The sequence below is a fragment of the Chiloscyllium plagiosum genome, unplaced genomic scaffold (genome assembly GCF_037043375.1).
Source record: "Chiloscyllium plagiosum isolate Xiang-an unplaced genomic scaffold, Cpla_swu_hap1 HiC_scaffold_8, whole genome shotgun sequence".
Lineage (NCBI taxonomy): Eukaryota > Metazoa > Chordata > Chondrichthyes > Orectolobiformes > Hemiscylliidae > Chiloscyllium > Chiloscyllium plagiosum.
Genome location: NW_028270146.1, coordinates 94587068 through 94609269, shown reverse-complemented (window position 1 = coordinate 94609269; position 22202 = coordinate 94587068). Strand labels below are relative to the sequence as shown.

Here is a 22202-nt window from a genome sequence, read left to right as displayed (position 1 = left end):
CAAGCAGGACTTGTCGCTTCCATTAAACACCACCCCATATCCGGCAGCACCTGCTCTCAGCATCCAGCCCCCACCTCCCTGACCCCAAAATGCAACCATATGTGGAAAAGAGACAGCAGTACATGGTGTCAGCATACTGCACACTGCAGTCAAAAGAATGAAGGCAGTGTGTTGGTCAATAGGAACAGGGCCATTCAGTATTGGAAGCTCTATTGTCAATATTGAGCATTAAGGATATACACACCACACACACACATGCGCAGATACACAGTCTCTCAAACACACGTGCTAACACACAGCCTTTCTCACACAAACACACACTCACCTATACACACACATGAACACAAAGACACACACACACATGTCTACGGGAACACAGAGAGAGACACACATGCACATAGACACATATACACAGAGAAAGTCTCTTGCACACATGTACACATACGTTCACACACACAGGCACATAGTCTCTCTCACACACACACTCACACACATCTACAGGAACACAAAGAAAGACACACAGGAACACACAAAGACACACACACACACAGAGTCTCTCTCTCACACACACACACAGGAACACACAAAGAGACACACACACAGGAACACACACAGTCTCTCTCTCACACACACACACACACACACACAGCTACAGGAACATAAAGAGAGACACACATACGCACATGAACAGACTCACACATGGTACAGTAACACTCCCAGACATGCACATAGTAACACACACAGACCCATAGAAAGACACACAGACAGGCCCACACACAGTAACACACAGGTACCTGTAAACTTGACAGCAGTGATGGAGGAGGAATGTTCATCCAGGGTTTGGAGCAGACTGTAATCACTCTCTGCATCTAACACGTGGATCAGACGGTCTCGGCTGGCAGATGCCAGCAACTTCATACCTGGAGATGGATGAGGAAGGCATTAACATCATAATCAGCTACAGGCAAAGGAAAAAACCCTTCTCAACTTCAATATAAAGAATTTGCGTGTAAATTATTATTTGGTGTTGCAAAACTTGTGTATCGCTGAAAAGAGATACATTTTGTCAAAGCACACATCAAGACCATTTTGCAAGAAGACCAATATAAAGGGGAACACATATGACACAGTATGAAAAGAGAGCACGGATTGATTGGTAAGTGGACTCTGACTGGTAGAGGCAATGACATGGAGAATGCACCAGATAGATGATAACTGATAGCCAACTGCTAAGTTTTGTTTAAAGTTAAACGAGGCAACCAGTTTAAGATTGGTATTAAGGATTGCGGTATGTCGCACCCCGGCAGTACATACATCAGTACGCAAGCCCCTGTTCATTACAGAAAGAAAGACCATGTCCACATAATGTGCCTGTTTTGTCTAAACAAAACAGGAAACAGCCATCCTCTGACCTATTGCTCAGGGATACGCCTTCAACATTCAGAGTCAACCTCCCTGGTTTTAACTGACAACTTTGTGTGTTTGTGCACCCTGTGCTCAGTGTTAGCTATGACCTTCCTGTACAGAATGGCCCTGACTCTATGTAATTCAGGTAGCTGCAGCTAGAGAGAGAAGCCATCAGACCTGCACCAGTCTGGGAGTTCTCCCTGTTCTTTGCAGTCAAAGCCACCTCAGGCCCGAAGAAAATCAGATAATTTTTCCTCCAGAAGTTGCTGTCAGCTGTGACTTTAAATAAAATGTCAGAGACCTTCTTGGAAGCAAATCTGTTGGACTGTTCCTCCTGAAAACTAGTGAAAGCATCCAGAGAAAGAAGACTGAGAAACAGTGTTCTGATCAGTACAGTACCATCTCAGCAGATCCTGTCAACGGCAAATTAATTTCCCAGTTTTCCCTCAGTCTACATCGCCCATGTTTTCTTTCCCATCTGTCTGCATGCATGCAAAAGAGTAGCTCAGTGGTTAGCACTGCAGCCTCACAGCGAGGGACCCGGGTTCAATTCCAGCCTTGGACGACTGTCTGTGTGGAGTTTGCACATTCTCCCTGTGTCTGCGTGGGTTTCCTCTGGATGCTCCGATTTCCTCCCACAGTCCAAAGATGTGCAGGCTAGGTGAATTGGCCATGCTCAACTGCCCATAGTGTTCGGGTGAGGTGCATTAGTCAGGGGAAAATGTAGAGAAATAGGCTAGGAGAACGGGTCTGGATGGGTTACTCTTCGGTGGGTCGCTGTAGACTTGTGGACCGAAGGGCCTGTTTCCACATTGTAGGGATTCTATGATTCTAAAAGGGAGTGAATAAGGGCTTAGAGTTTAACCAGTAGAGATATATGCTGACAGTTCATCATTGTTTACCTGTAGTTAGAGGTTATTTACTCATTGTAAATAGAAATTCTTGTTAAGTAGAGAAACCTGTTCTGTCCTTTCTGTCACCCAAAGTCCAAAAGACTCATACATTGTGGAATTTTGTGTATTTTTAAAAATTTGTAAGTTTTGCAGTGCCTCTGGAAGTAGGGGACTTTGATTTATAATACACCAGTCCAGGGAACTCTGGTAATAGGAGCATTATTCATTTAAGAAAGAGTTGGATAGAGCTATCAAAGATAGTGGAATCAAGGGTTATGGAGATAAGGCAGGAACAGGATACTGATTAGGAATGATCAGCCATGATTATATTGAATGGCGGTGCAAGCTCGAAGGGCTGAATGGCCTACTCCTGCACCCATTGTCTATTGTCTATTGTCTATTACTGCACTAAGTCTGAGACCAAGTCACATTGAAATATTAGATAGGTGATCAAAATCTTCGCCAAAGAAGTAGGTTTTGAGTTCTGCCATAAATGAGAGAGAGAGCCAAAGGTGGAGATGTTTATGGAATTAAAAACCAAGTGCTTAGGCTTCTGAAGACATGGTCAATAGTGGTGTCAGGAATACACCACAGGCCTGAACTGGAGGAGCACGGTGGCTCAGTGGTTAGCACTGCTGCCTCACAGCACCAGGGTCCCAGGCAACTGTCTGTGTGGTGTTTCCTCTGGGTACTCCGGTTTCCTCCCACACTCCAAAGATATGCAGGTTGGGTGAATTGGCCATGCTAAATTGCCCATAATGTTAGGTGCACTAGTCAGAGGGAAATGGGTCTGGGTGGGTTACTCTTCGGTGGGTCGGTGTGGACTGGTTGGGCCGAAGGGCCTGTTTCCACAGTGTAGGGAATCTAATCTAATCTCAAAGTGTTGTAGAGCGGTTACAGACATAGGGAGGGCCCAAACCACAGAGGGACTTGAACATCAGAATATAAAGCTTAATGCTGACCCTGATCAGGAAGCGATGTATATTGGCAAGCTGAGGGGCAGTGAGTGAGCAGGGCATGGTATGCTGGATGAAAGGGGCAGCAGGGCATGGATGAGCTCAAATGTATGGGGCAGCTGTTTGATGTCACAGTCATATGTAACATATACAGGGATTGTAGAGAACCCAGGTCATGGACTGCAAGGCAGCCATCTAATCCCAGGCCTCAAATCTGTATCCATCTAACCCCAGGCCTCAAATCTGTATCCATCTAACCCCAGGCCTCAAATCTGTATCCATCTAACCCCAAGCCTCAAATCTGTATCCATCTAACCCCAGGCCTCAAATCTGTATCCATTGCAACTTATATTGTGAAACTGTGTTCTTCGAGGTGCAACTTGCAGGGCTGTTGTCTTGACATGGAACTTTGCCAGAAGTTAACAGAGTGGGAGCACAAGCCTGTCATGACTGAAACAGCCATTATTTTTTGCAGCACTTCAGTTCAGTTAATAGTGACCCAGGAGAGGTTAGAGGGTTATAAAGGCGCTCTAACTGTTAACTCACCATTAAGCCAACTCCCCCCACCCCCATCTCGACTCTCCTCCAACCAACCAAGCCTCCCCTTACACCCCAAACTGCCACTTTCCACTTGCCTGCATCTTGCCAATCCAACACAATGTCCCCCCTCCCCTGCCCATCCCAGAACCAGACAACACACTCCCCTCACTATGCACCAACCGGCACCATGTTGGCAGTCCATCATCCACAGTTTAGACTCAACACTATCCTCTTACAGACCCACAGTTCTACATCTTGCCCATGAAGGACCATCCCCACCTCTTTTCCCCTGACCCTGCCCAAAAACTGGACCTAAAAACCTCCCACTCCTGCTGCTAGAACAGCACCCACTATCCTGCTCGACCCAATGACCCATCCCTCTATGAACCCTGAACTGGCTAAACCAGTCCATGGCTTCCTGGGTACCCTGCCCATCCTAACCCTTCACCAACCTTCATCCTAACCCCTTACCTCAACAACTTCAACAGCCCCACTGACAAAGTGCCTAGATGCAAAAGATCTCAAAATAAATCTTAAATCTCTGAACACAACAAGTCACTGCTGCAGAAAGGGGCACTGCGTTGATTTCCCTCAACAGTCCTGCACTAGGGAAGCGGGAGCTGTTTGATTGCAGGAGTGCTCCATATTTCTAAAGGAACAGGGATTGGAATTCCAAGTTGGAAATGATGACCAATGGCAATCCCGAGAAATCTAGGAATGGACTGACAACCTGTCTGTGTTCGCCGCTCCTTGAATATCTGGACCAATGGATCCATTCCTGCAGATTTACTAGGATGTTGCTGGGGTTGGAGGGCTGGAGCTATAGGGAGAGGCTGAAAAGGCTGAGGCTGTTCTCCCTGGAGCATTGGAGGTTGAGGGGTGACCTTGTAGAGATTTATAAAAGCATGAGGAGCATGGATACAGTAAATAGGCAATGTCTTTTCCCCAAGGTAGGAGAGTCTAAAACTAAAGGGCATAGGTTTAAGGTCAGAGGGGAAAGATTTAAAAGGGATCTAATGGGAAACCTTTTAATGCAGAGGGTGGTGTGTGTCTGGAGTGAGGGGCTGGTACAATTACAATATTTAAAAGGCATCTGGATAGGTATATGAATTTGAAGGGTTTAGAAGGATATGGGCCAAGTGCTGGTAAATGGGACTAGATTAATTTAGGACATCTGGTCAGTACGGATGAATTGGACCAAAGGGTCTGTTTCCGCACTTTACATCTCTATGACTCTAGCTGATGTCAACCTGAATATTGATCCTAGGATCTACCTCTTCATCGTGAATGAGTCACAGGGTCTGTCCAAGTAACTCAGATATCGGTTTTGGTGATACAGATCAGAGCTGTCCAACATAGTAGCCAGAAGCGATACTATGCCATTCAGATCTGACTAACAGTATACCTGATTAGTGAACAGGAATTGTAAATACCAGCCATGGCGCCTCACATTCACATGGTTAATGCTGATGAACCTGTCATGTTTGTTGGTCACACACACACACACGCACGCACGCACGCACACACACACTACATTACCCAGTACTGCGTGAATGTATGTGAATTAGAATGAGTCAGAATTGGTCCAGTCTCATCAACCAAAAATAAAAATCCCAAACAATTTCATTAAGGTGCTCCCTTTTAAAAGGGCGCAAACAATGGTTTTTAACAAAATAAGTGCACGTGGTTAAAACAGTATTAACACGGCAGCAATTGGACAATCACACTGTGGTGAGCAATGGTTTTAAATGTGTTCTTACCAGTCTCTGGTTTGGAGTATTCGAGACACAGGATCTCTGAATCATGGGCCTCCACTTGAAGGAGCTCTCTCAGTAGCTGGAGATCATGGACCCTGACAGACACAATGCAACACAAGAATATCTAGGCTGTACCATAGGATCGATGAATAACTGAGTGCAGACAATCCGAGCTAGCAGTGATAGTCACCCTTTCCTATGTCTTTGCTGATTATGCTACCACTGAACCCCCAGGCAAAAAGGTTGAGATTGCTGCCCTTATCGCCAAATCCCAACTTGTCCCTTCACCCTCCTTGTCTCTTACCCCTCAGACCAGATGACGTCGGAACAGAAGTAGGCCATTCAGCCCATTGAGTCTGCTCCGCCATTCCATGAAATCAAGGCTCACTTGTGAAAGTGAGGATTGCAGATGCTGCAGATTTAGAGTCAAGATTAGAGTGGTGCTGGAAAAGCACAGCAGGTCAGTCAGCATCCGAGGAGCAGGAGAATTGACATTTCGGGCAGGAGCCCTTCATCAGGAAGGAGGCTGGGAGGGTCAGGTTCTTGAGGATCAAGGGGATTATGGAGAGAAAGCGTGAAAATCAGATAGAAACCTTATCAGCCATGATTGAATGGTGTAGCAGACCCGATGGGCCGAATGGCCTAATTTCTGCTCCTATGTCTTATGGTCTTACCCGGCCTGATCTACACATAATTTCAGATCCACAGTAATGTTTTTGATTCTCAGCTGCCCTCTCGGAGTGACCTAGCAAGGCCACTCAGTTGAAGAGCTGTTCAGGACATGATGCTTTCATCTTGGAGAGTCATAGAGATGTACAGCATGCCATCTGACCCTTCGGTCCAATTCTTCCATGCTGACCACATATCCTAACCCAATCCAGTCCCATTTGACAGCACTTGGCTCATATCCCTCTAAACCCTTCCGACTCAAATACCCATCCAGATGCCTCTTAAATGTTGCAATTGTACCAGCCTCCACCACTTCCTCTGGCAGCTCATTCCACACTCATACCACCCTCTGCGTGAAAAGGATGTCCCTTCAGTCCCTTTTAAATCTTTCCCCTCTCACCTTAAACTTATGCCCTCTAGTTCTGGATTCCCCCATCCCAGGGGAAAGACCTTGTCTATTTATCTTCATGCCCCTCATGATTTTATAAACCTCTATAAAGTTGCCCCTCAGCCTCCGACGCTCCAGGGATAACGGCACCAGCCTGTTCATCCTCTCCCTACAGCTCAAACCCTGGCAACATCCTTGTAAATCATTTCTGAACCCTCTCATGTTTAACAACATCCTTTATAAAATACTAAAATACAAGTCTCGCCATCTCTACTGCTGGCCTCTGCTGTATACCCAGACACACACATACTCAATACTGGTCTGACTCGGATCAGTGGGACACACCTCAGAGTTCCAGCCCGGTCTCCAGATGCCATATGCTGTCCATCGGGGCTCACACACAGCGTTCGAATTCCGGTCTTCATCTCGGCGGCCTGGCCATCCGGTTTGTCGGAGCCTCCCGCTGAATTGTTCTCCACATCCAGCAGTGTCGACGTGTTGGAGTCCATGTAGAGAACCTTCAGCAAATCCTGGAATGAGAAAATTAACACGGGCTCAGGCGGAAATGTTCATTCACCCGCTGTCTTCAAACGTGTGAGTGAGCACGTTTTAACCTTGCAAGGAATTAAGGGATACGGGGAGAGTGCGGGTAAGTGGCATTGAAATGCCCATCAGCCATGACTGAATGGCGAAGTGAACTCGATGGGCTGAATGGCCTTACGTCCACTCCTATTTCTTATGGTCTTATCAGTAAGTTTCTCTAACGGGAATGTGGAAGGTGCCAAACTGACAAGATTTGGAGATGCCAGTGTTGGACTGGGGTGTACAAAGTTAAAAAATCACACAACGCCAGGTTATAGTCCAACAGGTTTAATTGCAAGCACACTAGCTTTCGGAGCATTGCTCCTGATGAAGGAGCGACGTTCCGAAAGCTAGTGCGCTTCCAATTAAACCTGTTGGACTATAACCTGGTGTTGAGGAGAAAGTGAGGACTGCAAATGCTGGAGATCAGAGCCGAAAATGTGTTGCTGGAAAAGCGCAGCAGGTCAGGCAGCATCCAGGGAACAGGAGAATCGACGTTTCGGGCATAAGCCCTTCTTCAGGAATGAGGAAAGTGTGTCCAGCAGGCTAAGATAAAAGGTAGGGAGGAGGGACTTGGGGGAGGGGCGTCGGAAATGTGATAGGTGGAAAGAGGTCAAGGTGAGGGTGATAGATCAGACTGGGGTGGGGGCGGAGAGGTCAGGAAGAAGATTGCAGGTTAGGAAGGCGGTGCTGAATTCGATGGATTTGACTGAGACAAGGTGGGGGGAGGGGAAATGAGGAAACTGGTGAAATCCGAGTTCATCCCTTGTGGTTGGAGGGTTCCTAGGCGGAAGATGATGTTGTGTGATTTTAAACTGACAAGGCGTGCATTGATACAGCACCCTTCACAACCTCAGGATACCCCAAAGGTGTTTTTGCAGCCAACTAAGAATTTCTGAAACGTAGTCACCATTGCAAGACAGGAATTGTGACGGAGAGAACTCACACACAGCAATATCATAGTGTCCAAGTGATCTATGAGACCTGTGTTGGAACAGCAGGGAGACAGCAACTTTTCTTCAAAACAATGCCTTTACATGAGATCCTCTTGGAGGGATATAGGCCAAGCGCAGGCAGGTGGGACTAGTTTAGTTTGGGATTAGGGACGGCATGATTTGATTGGAGCGAAAGGTTTGTTTCTGCGCTGTGTGACTCTCTGACTCTACGGTAGAGTTTTGGTGGCAGCCATCTTCTGGGAGGGAGTGGTGGATCCAGATCAGGCTGGGCACAACACGACCAATCTAAAACGGGATGGGAGCAGGACATTTAAATCACTGTGGGGATCAGAATGGGAACAAATCAGATGCCTGTACAAGCTCCACCGTTTATGACTCCGACCTGCCTTCCATACCCTTACCTGACAAAGGGTCTATCAATCTCAGCTCTCCAACTGACTGCACGGCTCAGCAGTTTGTCGGGGACAGAGTTCCAGAATCTCCGTCAGTTTTTGTGCTTTCTGGCATCACCCTAAAGAACAACTTCTCTCTCAGTTTAAGGTTATACCCTCATGTCGTGCACCCACCAAAGGAGTTCAGGGACCTGAAGGTAAGCTTAGGAATTAAAGGAAACAAAGGCTGGGGTGGGGGAGCAGGAGATCAAACCCCCCAACATTGTTGAACACTTTTTCTTCTAACCTTTCTGCCTTTAGATTCGACATTTCGGTTTGTTTTCCTGCCTTGTAAGATGGCACAGGAGAGTAGCGAGACTGCACAACACATCCCCACTGTATTTTGTAACAAAATACATGTGTCGATAATAAATCAAACAAACAAATAAATATTGTGAACGGCTAAACTTATTTCCGTAAACGTGCGGTGAGGCAGCAGACAAGGGACGGTGAAGTGTCAGGTCTCTCGGTGACCCCGAGTCTGTCGATCTGACAGGGATCCAGTGGCTCACTTACGCTGCTGATCATGTTACGATGCAGTGAGCTCCCATGGGTGCTGGAGCCCTCGGTGTTCCAGAGTCGGAGGGTATTGTCGGATGAGCAGGTAATGAAGGAGCCTGGGGGGAGGCACGCGCGATTACTGTCCTCCACTTCCGGGTAGACCTGTTAGAGACAACCATACAACCTTAGGTCCTCCAGAAGCGATGATTTGAAAATGTGGCATGCTATTAACAAAAAAAAAGAGACTTTTACTGCGGGGCTGTTATCTAGGAGACTTCCCATACACAGGTTCCACAGCTTAGCAAGTTGTTTATTCCTGCGTGGCAAAGAGAACATTGGGCAAACCATAGCCTATGAGGAAGTTAGTGATAGTATTAGACACAAAACAAAAGGCATCCAAATTGGCAAGAAAAAGGACTGAGGACTGGGAACAGTTTAGAAGTCAGCAAAGGTGAACCAAAGGATTGATTAAGAAAGGGAAAGTAAAGTGTAAGAGTAAGGTTGTGGGGAACATAAGAACTCACTACAAAAGTTTCTATGTGCACACAAAGAGAAAATGACTGGTGAAAACTAGTGTAGATCCCTTACAGTCAGAAATGGGGCAACTTATAATGGGGAACAAAGAAATGGCCGATGAACTAAATTCATACTTCACTTCTGTCTTCACAAAGACACGCATGAATAATATACCAGAAATGATGGGGAACACAGGGTTTAGTGAGAGGGAAGAACTGAAGCAAATCAGTATTAGTGGAGAAACAGTGTTGGGAGAAATTAATGGGATTGAAGGCCGATAAATTCCCAGGGCCTGATAATCTACTCCCGAGAGTAATTAAGGAAGTGGCCCTAGAAATAATGGATGCATTGGTGGTCATCTTCCAAGATTCTTTAAACTCTGGAATAGATTCGACAGATTGAAGGATAGTTAATGTCACCCCTCTATTTGAAACAGGAGATGGAGAGAAAACAGGGAATTATCGACCAGTGAGTCTGGATTCAGTAGTGGGGAAGATGCCAGAGTCTATTGTCAAGGATTTTACAGGAGAATATTTAGAAAACAGTGATAGAATCAGACACAGTTCAGCATAGATTTGCAAAGGGAAATCGTGTTTGACAAATCCACTGGAATTCTTCAAGAATGTAACTAGTAGAGTTGATCTAGGGGGAGCCAGTGGATGTGATTCATTTGGACTTCCAAAAGGTTTTTGATAAATATGCAAAATCAAAGTGCACGGATTTGGGAGCAGTGGATAGAAAATTGTTTAGCAAACAGGAAACAATTCATGGGAATGAATGAGTCTTTTTGTGAATGGCAGGCAATGACGAGTCTGGTACTGCAGGGATTGCAACTAGGACCCCAGCTTTTCACATATATGTTAATAATTTAGATAAGGGAACTAAATGTAATACCTCAAAGTCTGCAGACAACACAAAGCTGGGTTGGAAGGGTTTACTATGACGGGGATGCAGAGATCTTGGATGCAGTGTGTTTTGGACAGGTTGAGTGAGTGGGCAGATGCACGCCAGATGCAGTGTAATGTGGATATATGTGAGGTTGTTGGTTTTGGGAACAAAGTCAGGAAGGTAATTATATGAGCGGTTGTAAATTGAGAGAGGGGTGTGTTCATCAAGACTTGGGTGTCATTGTGCACCAGTCATTGAAGGTAAGTGTGCAGTCAAGAAGGCAAACTGCACATCAGCCTTTGTAGCGAGAAGGTTTGAGCGTGATTGCCTTGCTACAATTATACAATACACATCCGGAATACTGTGGGCAGGTTTGGTCTCCTAGTCTGAGGAAGAATGTTCTTGCTACAGCGGGAGTACAGCAAAGGCTCACCAAGTTCATTCCTGGGATGGCAGGACTGATGTATGAGGAGAGCTTGAGTCAGCTGGGATTGTATTCACTGGAGTTTAGGAGAATGTGAGGAGATCTCATAGAAACCTATGAAATTCTAACAGGACTAGACAGGTTTAGTTGCTGAAAGGATGTTCCTGATGCTGTGGGAGTCCAGAACCTGGGGTGATAGTTTAAGGAAAAGGGGGTAAACCTTTTAGGACTGAGATGAGGAGACATTTCTTCACCCAGAGAGAGGCAAGGCTACGGAATTTACCACCACAGGAAGTGGTTGAGGCCAAAACATTGTGTTTTCAAGGAGGAGGTAAATATAGCTCTTGTGGCTAAAGGGATCAAGGGATATGGCGGGGAGGGAGGGATGAGGGTATCAGCCATGGTCATATTCAAGAGTGGAATAGGCTCAAGGGAGAGAATGGCCTATTTCTGTTCCTTTCTTCTACATTCCCATGAATTTAAAATCTCCCATTCCCTTGATATTTTCTAACCAATCTGTTCAGTAATGTTATGACACGTCTCTGGAGCTGGTGGGAATTGAACCTGGGCCTCCTAGCTCACAGATCAGAACACTGCCACTGTAACATAAGGAACCTCGGTTCCACTGATACAACATTGGTGGCCCAATGTCTTTCACCCATGACTTCCTATCCCCAACGTTTCTCAGCCACCTCTTCTGACTTGCCTGGCTGTGGAACATCATTGCCCTCCTGTACACATGGCCAACAGAAACAAGCTGTATGACTGGTATTTGAAGTCAGGATCGTGCAAATGTTACTGCGAGGAAGAGTTTTTACCTAGTTTCTTCACATGGCCTGGGCATCATTGGCAAGACCAGTGTTTATTGCCCATCTCCCCTTGAATTGAGTGGCTTGCTCAGCCATTTCAGAGGGTGGTTAAAAGTCAGTGTGGGCTTGGAGTCACAAATAGGCCATAAAGATGAGATTTCATAAATAAAAAAATGATGGTTTCATAGCATCTTTGCTGACAGTAGGTTTCAAAACTCCAGTTATTATTAACTGAATTTAAATTCCACCCACTGCCACACCAGGATTGGAACACATGCCCCAGGGCACTTCTTAGGTCTCCAGACCTGTAATACAGTGTCATGACTACAACACATTGTTTCCCCATCGAGAGCTACCCGGTTTCTACTGAGGAAGCACCATTCTAGATCTAATCAGTGACATGCTGCATTGGAATAGAGTTGCTGAGCAGCAGTGTGGATCTGTTCGCTCCCTTTGTCTTCCTGCTGCGGGGAGATCCACAGAACATCCACCCGTTGCAGCACTGTCAGAGTCAGTGGCTCATGGGGTGGTAAGTCATGAATCTGGGCTCACTTGGGCAGCACGGCATCTCAAAGAGCAAGGTGGCCAATCAGCCCATCTGTCTTGTGTGTGGCCCCAGACTACGTTTGTGGAAGTAATCTTAACTTTGTAAGCTTGTGTGGAACATAAGATCTAACTTTAAAAGTTTACATATGCCTATAAAGGGAAAACGATTGGCGAAAACCAGGCAACGGCACAAAACCGTTAATACATCTCTCACAATGACTACAACAGAAAGGAAAATTCAGACATGAAACACTACGGTCAGCTATTTTCAATAATGCCTACAGTCACTGGCAAGACTGCTCTGTGTTGACACCAATCGCAATCATTCCGGACTCAGGGCACCTCATGTGAGTGCGCCAACTGTAGCAGGGTAAAGTTCTGTAACCAAATAGTGGAAGGGGGAAAGGAAGGAGAAACAGAAAGGAAGGAAAGCGGAGAGAAAAGGAAAAGTAGGGAAGGGAAGAGGTGTGAGCAAGGGAAGGATGATTAATATTTATAAAACTCCAAGACATCCCTGAGCTCTTTAGAGTCAACAAGGTGCTTTTGAAGTGAAGATACTGCTGTAATGAGGAATCAGAACGAGGATGAACTGAATAAATGTAAGGAGTATTACTTTAAAAGGTGATTTAAGGAGGGAGTTGCCTTGTTTAGTCTATCTTTCCACAGTGAGTTAAAATGTGGCCTTACCTCCACACTCCAAACACAAGATGCATGGTAGAGGGCGGAGTATACCTTCCCGACCTTCTTAAAGTCCTTGACATCCCACACGTACAGGCTGTGGTCATTGTACACACATGACAGCCAGCGGTTCGTGGGGTCGTAGGTCAGTGCAATGGTGTCTGGGTACTTGGCATCTGCTCTGGTTGAGAACAGGTGGCTGCAGAAGGAATGGAGTGGCATTAATAAACCCGAAAATGACCCAACCATGGAGTGCCATTGAGAGAACCACAGCGTCTTTATTTGCTAGCAGTCTCTGTGTCCCCTTCCAGTATTTGGGATAAGCACCTGAAGTTAGACAGCCGGAGTGGGGCAGGGTGACGTTTTCATTAATTCATTCACGGGTTGAAGGCATCTCTGGCCAGGCCAGCCCAATTGCCCAGAGGGCCTTAAGAGTCAGTTACATTGCTGCGAGTCTGGAATCACATACAGACCAGGTAAGGATGGCAGTTTCCTTTTCTAAATGACATTAGTGAACTAGATGGACTGCCCCCCCCCCCCCAAACAATCAACAATGGTCATCATTAGACTCTTAACTCCAGATCTTTCTAGAATTCAAATTCCACCATCTGTCGTGACAGGAGTTGAACCCGAGTCCCCAGAACATTACCTGGGTCTCTGGATTAACAGTCCAGTGATAACACCACTGGCCATTTCCCCCATTAGGGGGTCAGAATCCTGCGCTGTACGAGGGAACAGTCACCCAGGCCTGATCTTCCCCAAAATTGGCCCAGATAGTAGGGAGGGTGGGTGTCTTCCAATAGGAGGTGCTCGGAGCCCTGACAGGGCTGCAGGCTGAACGGGAGGGAGGGAGCGGGGGAGGGAGAGAGAGAGGCCACCTTGACATTTTAGACAGAAAATTGACTCAAGCAGTCAGACCGCCGATATGGAAGGGGTTGGAGTGTCCACCGCAGTGTGAGCTACATGAGCATGAGCTGTGGTGAGGTGAGTGAGGGGGGGAAAGTAGGGGAGAGCCTCAAAACCAGCCTGGAGAAGGGATCGACCCTGGGGAGGACACATCAAGGCAACTGGCCTGCTGTGCAAATACCAGATGGGCGGAGCCAGATAGGACCCAGGATGGACAGTCCTTTCCTCTTTGGTGAACATCTCTCAGGATGGGGGAGGGTCAAAAGAATGCAGTGAGGGACTAGAGATGGTCAGATTCCTTTCACCACAAAGCATGAGTAGCAACACTACATGGGGGGGGGGGGGGGGGGGTGGAGAAGAAATTGCCATCAAAAAAACAAAGAACGTCTTGCTTCACGAATGAGAATATTTCATTACTAAGCTGCTCTCGCTGCGTTGGTGTTGAATGATTTAGGTTGAAGGTCAAGCCTCTCGCATGGCCGTGACCTGTTTATGTGCAGCAACAAACAAAGCCAAAAGCCATCGCGCCTACGTGCACATCACATGCTGCACCACATGAAACAAGGAAGGAATCATCACTTAATGTGTACGTCTATTGTTCCCCTCTGACTTTCATCAACACACACTAACTCCAAAGAGAGTTAGTGAGGGACGGAGGACTGCATTCCTTCGGGCAAGCAGCCCACTCTGCAGTGAATGGCACACTCATGTTCAGAACCCACACAGCCTCTGCTTTCAGGGTGTGTGGGCAGCACTGCGGTTCCACACACATCCAAAGTACCTCCTACCAGTTGAGTCGTCGTTGGCATGTTGGAAATGAGGCCGCTGGTTTTACTTTTTGTCCAGCAAGTTGAAGCAGTCCATGCTGTGGACAATATCCAGGTTTGGTCTGACAAGTGGCAAGTAACATTTGTGCCACACAAATGCCAGGCAATGACCATCTCCAACAAGGGAGAATCTAACTATCATCTCTTGGCATTCAATCACATAGGCACCGCCGAATCCCCCACTCTCTACATTCTGGGTGGTTAATCTTAACTAGAAACTGAACTGGAACTGTTCATATAAATGTTGCAGCTACAAGAGCAGGTCAGAGGCTAGAAATACTGTTGCGATTATCTCACCTCCTGACTCCCAAAAGCCTGTCCACCATCTACAAGGCACAAGTCAGGAGTGTGATGGAATACTCCCCACTTGCCTGGATGGGTGCAGCTCCAATAACATTTAAGAAGCTTGACACCATCCAGGTCAAAGCAGCCCGCTTGTTCGGCACCACATTCAAATTCACTCCCTCCACCACCGACACTCAGTAGCATCTGCCAGACACACTGCAGAAAGTCTTCTGTAAGGCTTCTTAGACAGCACCTTCCAACCCCACAACTAGTTCCATCTAGAAAGACAAGAGCAGCAGGCACATGAGAATACCATCACCTTAAAATTCCCCTGTGAGCCACTCACCATCCTGACTTGGAAATATATCACCATTCCTTCACCGTCGGTGGGTCAATATCCTGACAGCTGGCCACAGTTGCAGCTCTGATCAAAGCCTTCCCAGTCTGCCAGTTCCACCTCCCACTGTGCACTCACCTCAACAACACTGGCAACTTGATGACAGATTGGAAAGAGATTCCACAACTGGGATATCCAGGCTTCAAAGCTAAAGCAACTCATAATCAATTTATTGAAACCCTCAATATTTCCTTGATTACTTTCCGATCATCCCCCAAGGGAAATGTGTTCCCTTTTGGTTCTGCCCTCGGAAAACAGTGAAGACTGGCTTCATGTCAGGATTCTGCCCCCGCCCCAATCATTCGGCCCTGACTCTGCTGGGGAAGTTCCAGGCCATACTGCATTCTGTCTCTGCTGCTAGCATCAGCTTTGGCATGGTTATGCGCTTCTCTCCCCCAACCGCACTGAACGTTCTCAAGAAAGTTGACAATTCCAAGGTAGGGATCGATTCTGTGGGTTCAAACCATTCCATGTCTTTTACGGTCCCTTTATTCTTTCGTGGGATGTGGGCATCACTTGTCAAGGTCAGCATTTATTGACCATCCTTAGTTGCCCTTGAGCAAAGTGTTGGAATATCGGACCGTGGGAGGCCATCTCCAACTGCGCTGTGAGTCTGGAGTCACATGTAGGCCACACAGGTAGGGATATGTCAGAATTCCTTCCTTTAAGGATGCGAGTGAACCCAATAGTTTTTTTATAAAGAAACAACAATTGTTCCATGGTCACCATTACTATCACTAGATTTCAATCAAATTCAATGTCTACCTGAGTGGGATTAAAACCGATATGAGTCTAGCTCCCTGGATGACCATTCAAGTGACATAACCACTGGGCCACTGCCATAACACCCAGCTGAACTTGGTGGTTGTTGTTAAGTGTATCCAAGGCTGAGACAGACAGACTTCAAATCAGTAGAATAATCAAGGATTACAGTGAAAAGTGGAGTTCAGGATGAGCCACAATCTCACAGAACGGCGGAGCAGAATTGAGGGGCCGAATGGCCTCTTTCTCCTCCTCAGTCTTATGGTCTTCACTTGGCAGATGGCAACCATTTAGCGGGTCACCTCTATAACCACCATCCAATCACGTCCCCTGCCACATTACAGTGAGCCAGGCTGGCACTTACACTGCCCCCTCACTTTCACTATTCATAACCCATTAGCTCTGCCACCACCGTGAGGGCTCAATGGCATGGCACAGAATTCCTCTTCCGCTGTTAATGGTTTCACACTGGGCGAGCTTCTGACTCAGTGTGGGGCTCCGAGTGTGGGCAGTTTCCTCTCTCTGGCTGACTTCATCACTGTGCGCCTGCTGACTCCACTCGGATTGTCCTCACTCCCTGAGAAGCTGTTTCAAGAAGAAAACAACATCCTACTGGCCAATCAGCATGCTGGACCTTTGCACAGAAGGTCTCTCTACCTCTGGAACAAATGTCAGCCCATCCTGTTGATACCTTTGTGCAGCTGTCTCACTGTTGTATTTGTCGGCCTCATTATCTATACTTCACTTTGCACATGCCTCTCCACCTCAATCCTTGCTTCTGCTATCTCTCACTCTTTGCAGCTCCCCATTTGCTCTTTAGCTCTCTAGCTACCTCTGCAGTTTCATTAATCTGTCTCTACAGAAATCTACTTCCCTTGTTACATTTTATTGGCCTGTCTATCTGTCCATCCACCTATCTGTCTAACTGTCTGCCTGTTTGTCTATCCACTTTGCTGGTTGTTCAGCTACAACGCACGTTTCATTAACACAAATTCGCTATAACACGATTGACGAATTGGGGACACTGTTTCTAAAGCGGGTATTGTATAATGCGATTCCGGCCCCATTAGTTTAAATGATGCTGCTACTATGCGATTTTCGTATAATACAGGATTGATGAGAACAGAACTACCACATTGTAGCAGAACTGACTGTAAAAGTGTATCCATACTCGTATTCCACTGTGTGTACATCTTACTCTTTCTATGCATACATTTAGCAGTCTCTGCAATCACTTATCCCAGATCTGTTTATGCAAATTTCTCTCTTTCTCTGTGCATCAGTGAGTTCACATGTGTATTTGTGTACCGTGTCTGTGTGTGTGCGTGCACACATACATGCGTTGTTGTGACTTTAAGAAGTTATTTTGTCCTTTTTTTTGAAGAAAGGTTGTAAGATAGAGACAGTGAGCAGTCTACCAGAACCACTTGAGTAAACAACTTGGGAGACCTTGGGTGTGTTTTAGCAGCTTGAATGGATGTGGCCAGCTCTCACAGATCAGGATTTCTGTTTTTAGGTTTAGCTTTAAGCAGAAGCCATTGGGGCCTCAACAGAGTTGGAAACTTCAGTGAATGTCTCTTAGCTGCTACTCTCTCTAAATCTTCTCCTGATGTTTTTTTTGCTTCCTGGATTGGAGAACTGTGTGTGTGAATCTGTGTCTGAATCTGCCTTTTTACCAAGGGGTGTGTTTATGGGATGTTACTATTTTGGAACAGTTAATTAGTGTAGTTACTATATTATTCAGTTAAGTATTCCAATAGAGTTAAGTGACTCTACATTGCTCTTTCTTTGGTTGTACTTTAGAACATAGAACATAGAACATAGAAGAATACAGCCCAGTACAGGCCCTTTGGCCCTCGATGTTGCGCCGATCCAAGCCCACCTAACCTACACTAGCCCACTATCCTCCGTATGCCTATCCAATGCCCGTTTAAATGCCCATAAAGAGGGAGAGTCCACCACTGCTACTGGCAGGGCATTCCATGAACTCACGACTCGCTGAGTAAAGAATCTACCCCTAACATCTGTCCTATACCTACCACCCCTTAATTTAAAGCTATGCCCTCTCGTAATAGCTGACTCCATACGTGGAAAAAGGTTCTCATGGTCAACCCTATCTAAACCCCTAATCATCTTGTACACGGTGGCACAGTGGTTAGCACTGCTGCCTCACAGCGCCAGAGACCCGGGTTCAATTCCCGCCTCAGGCAACTGACTGTGTGGAATTTGCATGTTCTCCCCGTGTCTGTGTGGGTTTTCTCCGGGTGCTCCCACAGTCCAAAGATGTGCAGCTCAGGTGAATTGGCCATGCTAAAGTGCCCGTAGTGTTAGGTAAGGGGTAAGGGTGGGTATGGGTGGGTTGCGCTTCGGCGGGTCGGTGTGGACTTGTTGGGCCAAAGGGCCTGTTTCCACACTGTAATGTAATGTAATCTAATCTAATGTAATCTAATCTAAAACCTCTATCAAGTCACCCCTAAACCTTCTTTTCTCCAATGAAAACAACCCCAAGTGCCTCAGCCTTTCCTCATACGATCTTCCTACCATACCAGGCAACATCCTGGTAAACCTCCTCTGCACCCGTTCCAGTGCCTCCACATCCTTCCTATAGTATGGCGACCAAAACTGCACACAATACTCCAGATGCGGCCACACCAGAGTCTTATACAACTATAACATGACCTCAGGGCTCCGGAACTCAATTCCTCTACCAATAAAAGCCAGTACGCCATATGCCTTCTTCACCGCACTATTTACCTGGGTGGCAACTTTCAGAGATCTGTGTACATGGACACCAAGATCCCTCTGCTCATCCACACTACCAAGTATCCGACCATTAGCCAAGTACCCCGTCTTTTTGTTACTCTTACCAAAGTGAATCACCTCACACTTACCTACATTGAACTCAATTTGCCACCTTTCTGCCCAGCTCTGCAACTTATCTATATCCTGCTGTAACATCCTTCCTCACTGTCAACAACTTTGAACTACTGTGTTTAAATAAATTGTGTTTTGCTTATCATCAAGTAGTGTGACCAGTCGCATTGCATCTGGAACATGGCACTTTATATCTACCTTTCAAAATAAGACTAGTTAGGGTCTAGGCTACCTTGGTAAAGTATTAGGAGGGGGTTGGTCTGGTCCATACCATAACAGAGAGAGAGAAGAGAGAGAGAGAGAGAGTGAGTGAGAGAGAGAGAGAGAGAGAGAGAGAGAGACTCTGTATTTGCCAGTCTGAGGTTGCATCTCAACAATATCTCCATCCCTTCAGTGCCTAGTGCCACAAGCCTCACTATAGACAACCGCTTTACCATTATGACCCACATTTACTATTACTCACATCCAGTGAATTTAATGCTGTCTGAAATGTTTCTCAACTCAACATTCAGTGGTCGTGGTGCTGTAGACAGAAGATCTTTCTGGAATGTTCCTCTGGTAGGCCAGCAGTTCCATAAAGCACTAGTCCACCGTAAGTCTTACCTGGGCTCCGTGGCAGCTGCGATGTCCATGCCCAGGTGATGTGGTTTGGGCATCGTGGCGATGAAGTGGAGGTTTGCAGGGTTAAAAAGTCGTACTGTCCCATCAGCACAGCCGCAGAAGATAAAGTCCTCACTGACCGACAAGCAGTTGGCCATTGTGGTCTGTGTGAAGGGAAAGCATCAGCATTACATTACTCTCACTGCAGTTTCTTCTGAAGGCATTAAAATAAAACACTCGTAACTGTGGATGTTCTCTGCAAAAGAATCTCCAAACCTCCTGCATTAAATAAGGGTCATTTCTTACTGACAAGGGTTTTAGTTGCAGGCAGACACATACACGCAGACACACACACACACACACTTAGAGAAGCAGACACACACACACAGTGACACACACACACAGAAGCAGACACACACAGATACACACACACATGCACAGACACACAAACGCACAGACATACACACACACGCACAGACACATGCACAGAAGCGCGCACACACACACACACAGATTTAGGAACAAAAGTACCATTTTGATTGGAACTGACAGCTTTGAAAATATTTGTTTCAATACTTTGTTTTTGTGGAGATGGTGGTCAAAAAGCATCTTAAGTTGTAAAGGTATTAGGGTCTTTGAAAAAAGTGTAAAGTAGAATGGCACTGTTGCCTCACAGCGCCTGAGACCTGGGTTCAATTCCTGCCTCAGGTGACTGACTGTGTGGTGTTTGCACGTTCTCCCCGTGTCTGCGTGGGTTTCCTCCGGGTGCTCCGGTTTCCTCCCACAATCCAAAGATGTGCAGGTCAGGTGAATTGGCCATGCTAAATTGCCCGTAGTGTTAGGTAAGGGGTAAATGTAGGGGTGTGGGTGGGTTGCGCTTCGGCGGGTCGGTGTGGACTTGTTGGGCCGAAGGGCCTGTTTCCACACTGTAATGTAATCTAATCTAGAATAATGTAAATGTGAAAATCAGGAATTAAGGGTATAGAACATACAGTCATATGGAATGCAGCAAGAGTAGGCCATTTGGTCCCTCAGGTCTGCTCCACCATTCAATAAGATCGCGGCCTCAATTCTGCATTTCCACTCCATCCTCAGTAACCACTGACTCCCCTTGTTAGTCCTGAATCTAACTACCTCGGCCTTCAAAACATTCAATGACCCTGCCTCTATTTCTCGCAGGAGGAACAGAGTTCTGTAGATTCAAGAGAGAAAACCATTTTTCTTATTTTGGCCCTACATTGGGATCCCTTCTTTGTAAGCTGGATAGGATAGACTCAGGGGCCTGTTTCCACGGTAACAGGGAACTGAAGTGATTTGATTTAATGGAGTTGACGCGAACAAGGAATTTGAGAAAACTGAGCAGCTCAGTGTGGTTTTAAAGAGGGAGACACAGATAAAACTGAGGAAACGCTAGGATTTAAATCAAACAATATATTTTTGCCCGCATGGAAAAGCATGTCCAGTGCTATCTGCATCGACAGTTTAAGGAGCTTTGTCTTGATGCAAAGAGGTTGAGAACTGGGTCAGGAAGGGGCAGCTTGTCAATGAGGAGTGAGTTGACTGGACAAAATGACTTCCTTGTTTTATTAACCGTCAGCACTGTAAAGCTGTCAGGGCTGGGTGGCTATCACGGAGTCTTCAGCATTGCCGGATGAAAGCAGTCACTCCCTCAGAACGTTCACTCATCGAATCCTTACTTTCCCCGCTAGCAACAATCTTGGTGTGTGAGCCATCAACGCACGGCTAAGACATTCTCCATCTCCCCTCCTGTTCCTTCCCTGTCCAGTTGGCTGTGCACAAAATGTAGCCTGCTGAGCGAGGTCCCATTAAGCATTTGTGAGGCTTTGACCAGCAAGTTCAGTGCATGGGACAGGGGACCGCAAAGGAGCAGGGGGATATGGAGAGATTGGGGCATGGAGATATCAGGCTAAAAAGGAGTGGCAATCTAATGCACAGTAACTTGCAGGGGAAAAAAAACCACCTTTTTATTTAAGCACAGTGAGTGGTTAGGATCTTGAATGGCTAAGAGTATTGCGAGAGCAGATTCAATCATAGCTTGCGAGAGGGAATTGGATAACAACATGAAAGGGAAGTACTTGCAGGGTTGTTGGGAAAGAGCAGGGGTGAGTGGGACTAGCCAAGATGGAGCGAATGGCCTCTTTCTCTGCTGAAACAATTCTTTGATTCTAGGAGAGGCGGCTAAGAACCAGGAGAAAGACAGGCTGGCCCAGCGCGACATCTGTGACAGGGTGAGCTCCATGCACATCCTCACCACACTGGTCAACTGAGGTCAGAGTGCAAGACGACATGCATCACACACTGTTTACATGCAAATGAGAAATGATTGATTAAAGGACAGGCACCACTTAGATTACTGCCCCTGGCAGCCAATGGACAGACACTCAATTCAGCTCGTCAACCAAAGATGTCAATGAAGCAGCAGTATGAAACAAAATGAGGACATTACTGTAGAGGCTCTCTGTTTATTTTGCCATGAATGTGCCTTTTTCTCTTTATCCATTCATGGGGTCGCTGGAAAGGTCAACATTTGCTACCCATGCCTCATTGCCCTTGAGCTTGCGAGGGCCATTTGTGGGGCTGTGGGACTGA

The 22202-nt window shown here is 46.5% G+C and overlaps 1 protein-coding gene across 4 annotated transcripts in view; it reads right to left on the bottom strand.

Annotated features, from left to right (window-relative positions):
* Nucleotides 1–22202, bottom strand: part of mapkbp1 (mitogen-activated protein kinase binding protein 1) — a 270559-nt gene that overhangs the window by 117433 nt on the left and 130924 nt on the right. For all 4 annotated transcript variants that reach the window (XM_087990116.1, XM_087990117.1, XM_087990119.1 and 1 more), the window contains 6 exons: nt 19596–19756; nt 12951–13140; nt 9096–9242; nt 6956–7140; nt 5557–5648; nt 795–920 (listed from right to left, as the gene is read on the bottom strand). In XM_087990116.1, coding sequence (XP_087846242.1) covers nt 795–920; nt 5557–5648; nt 6956–7140; nt 9096–9242; nt 12951–13140; nt 19596–19756 — 901 coding nt within the window. The remainder of the gene's footprint in view (nt 1–794; nt 921–5556; nt 5649–6955; nt 7141–9095; nt 9243–12950; nt 13141–19595; nt 19757–22202) is intronic.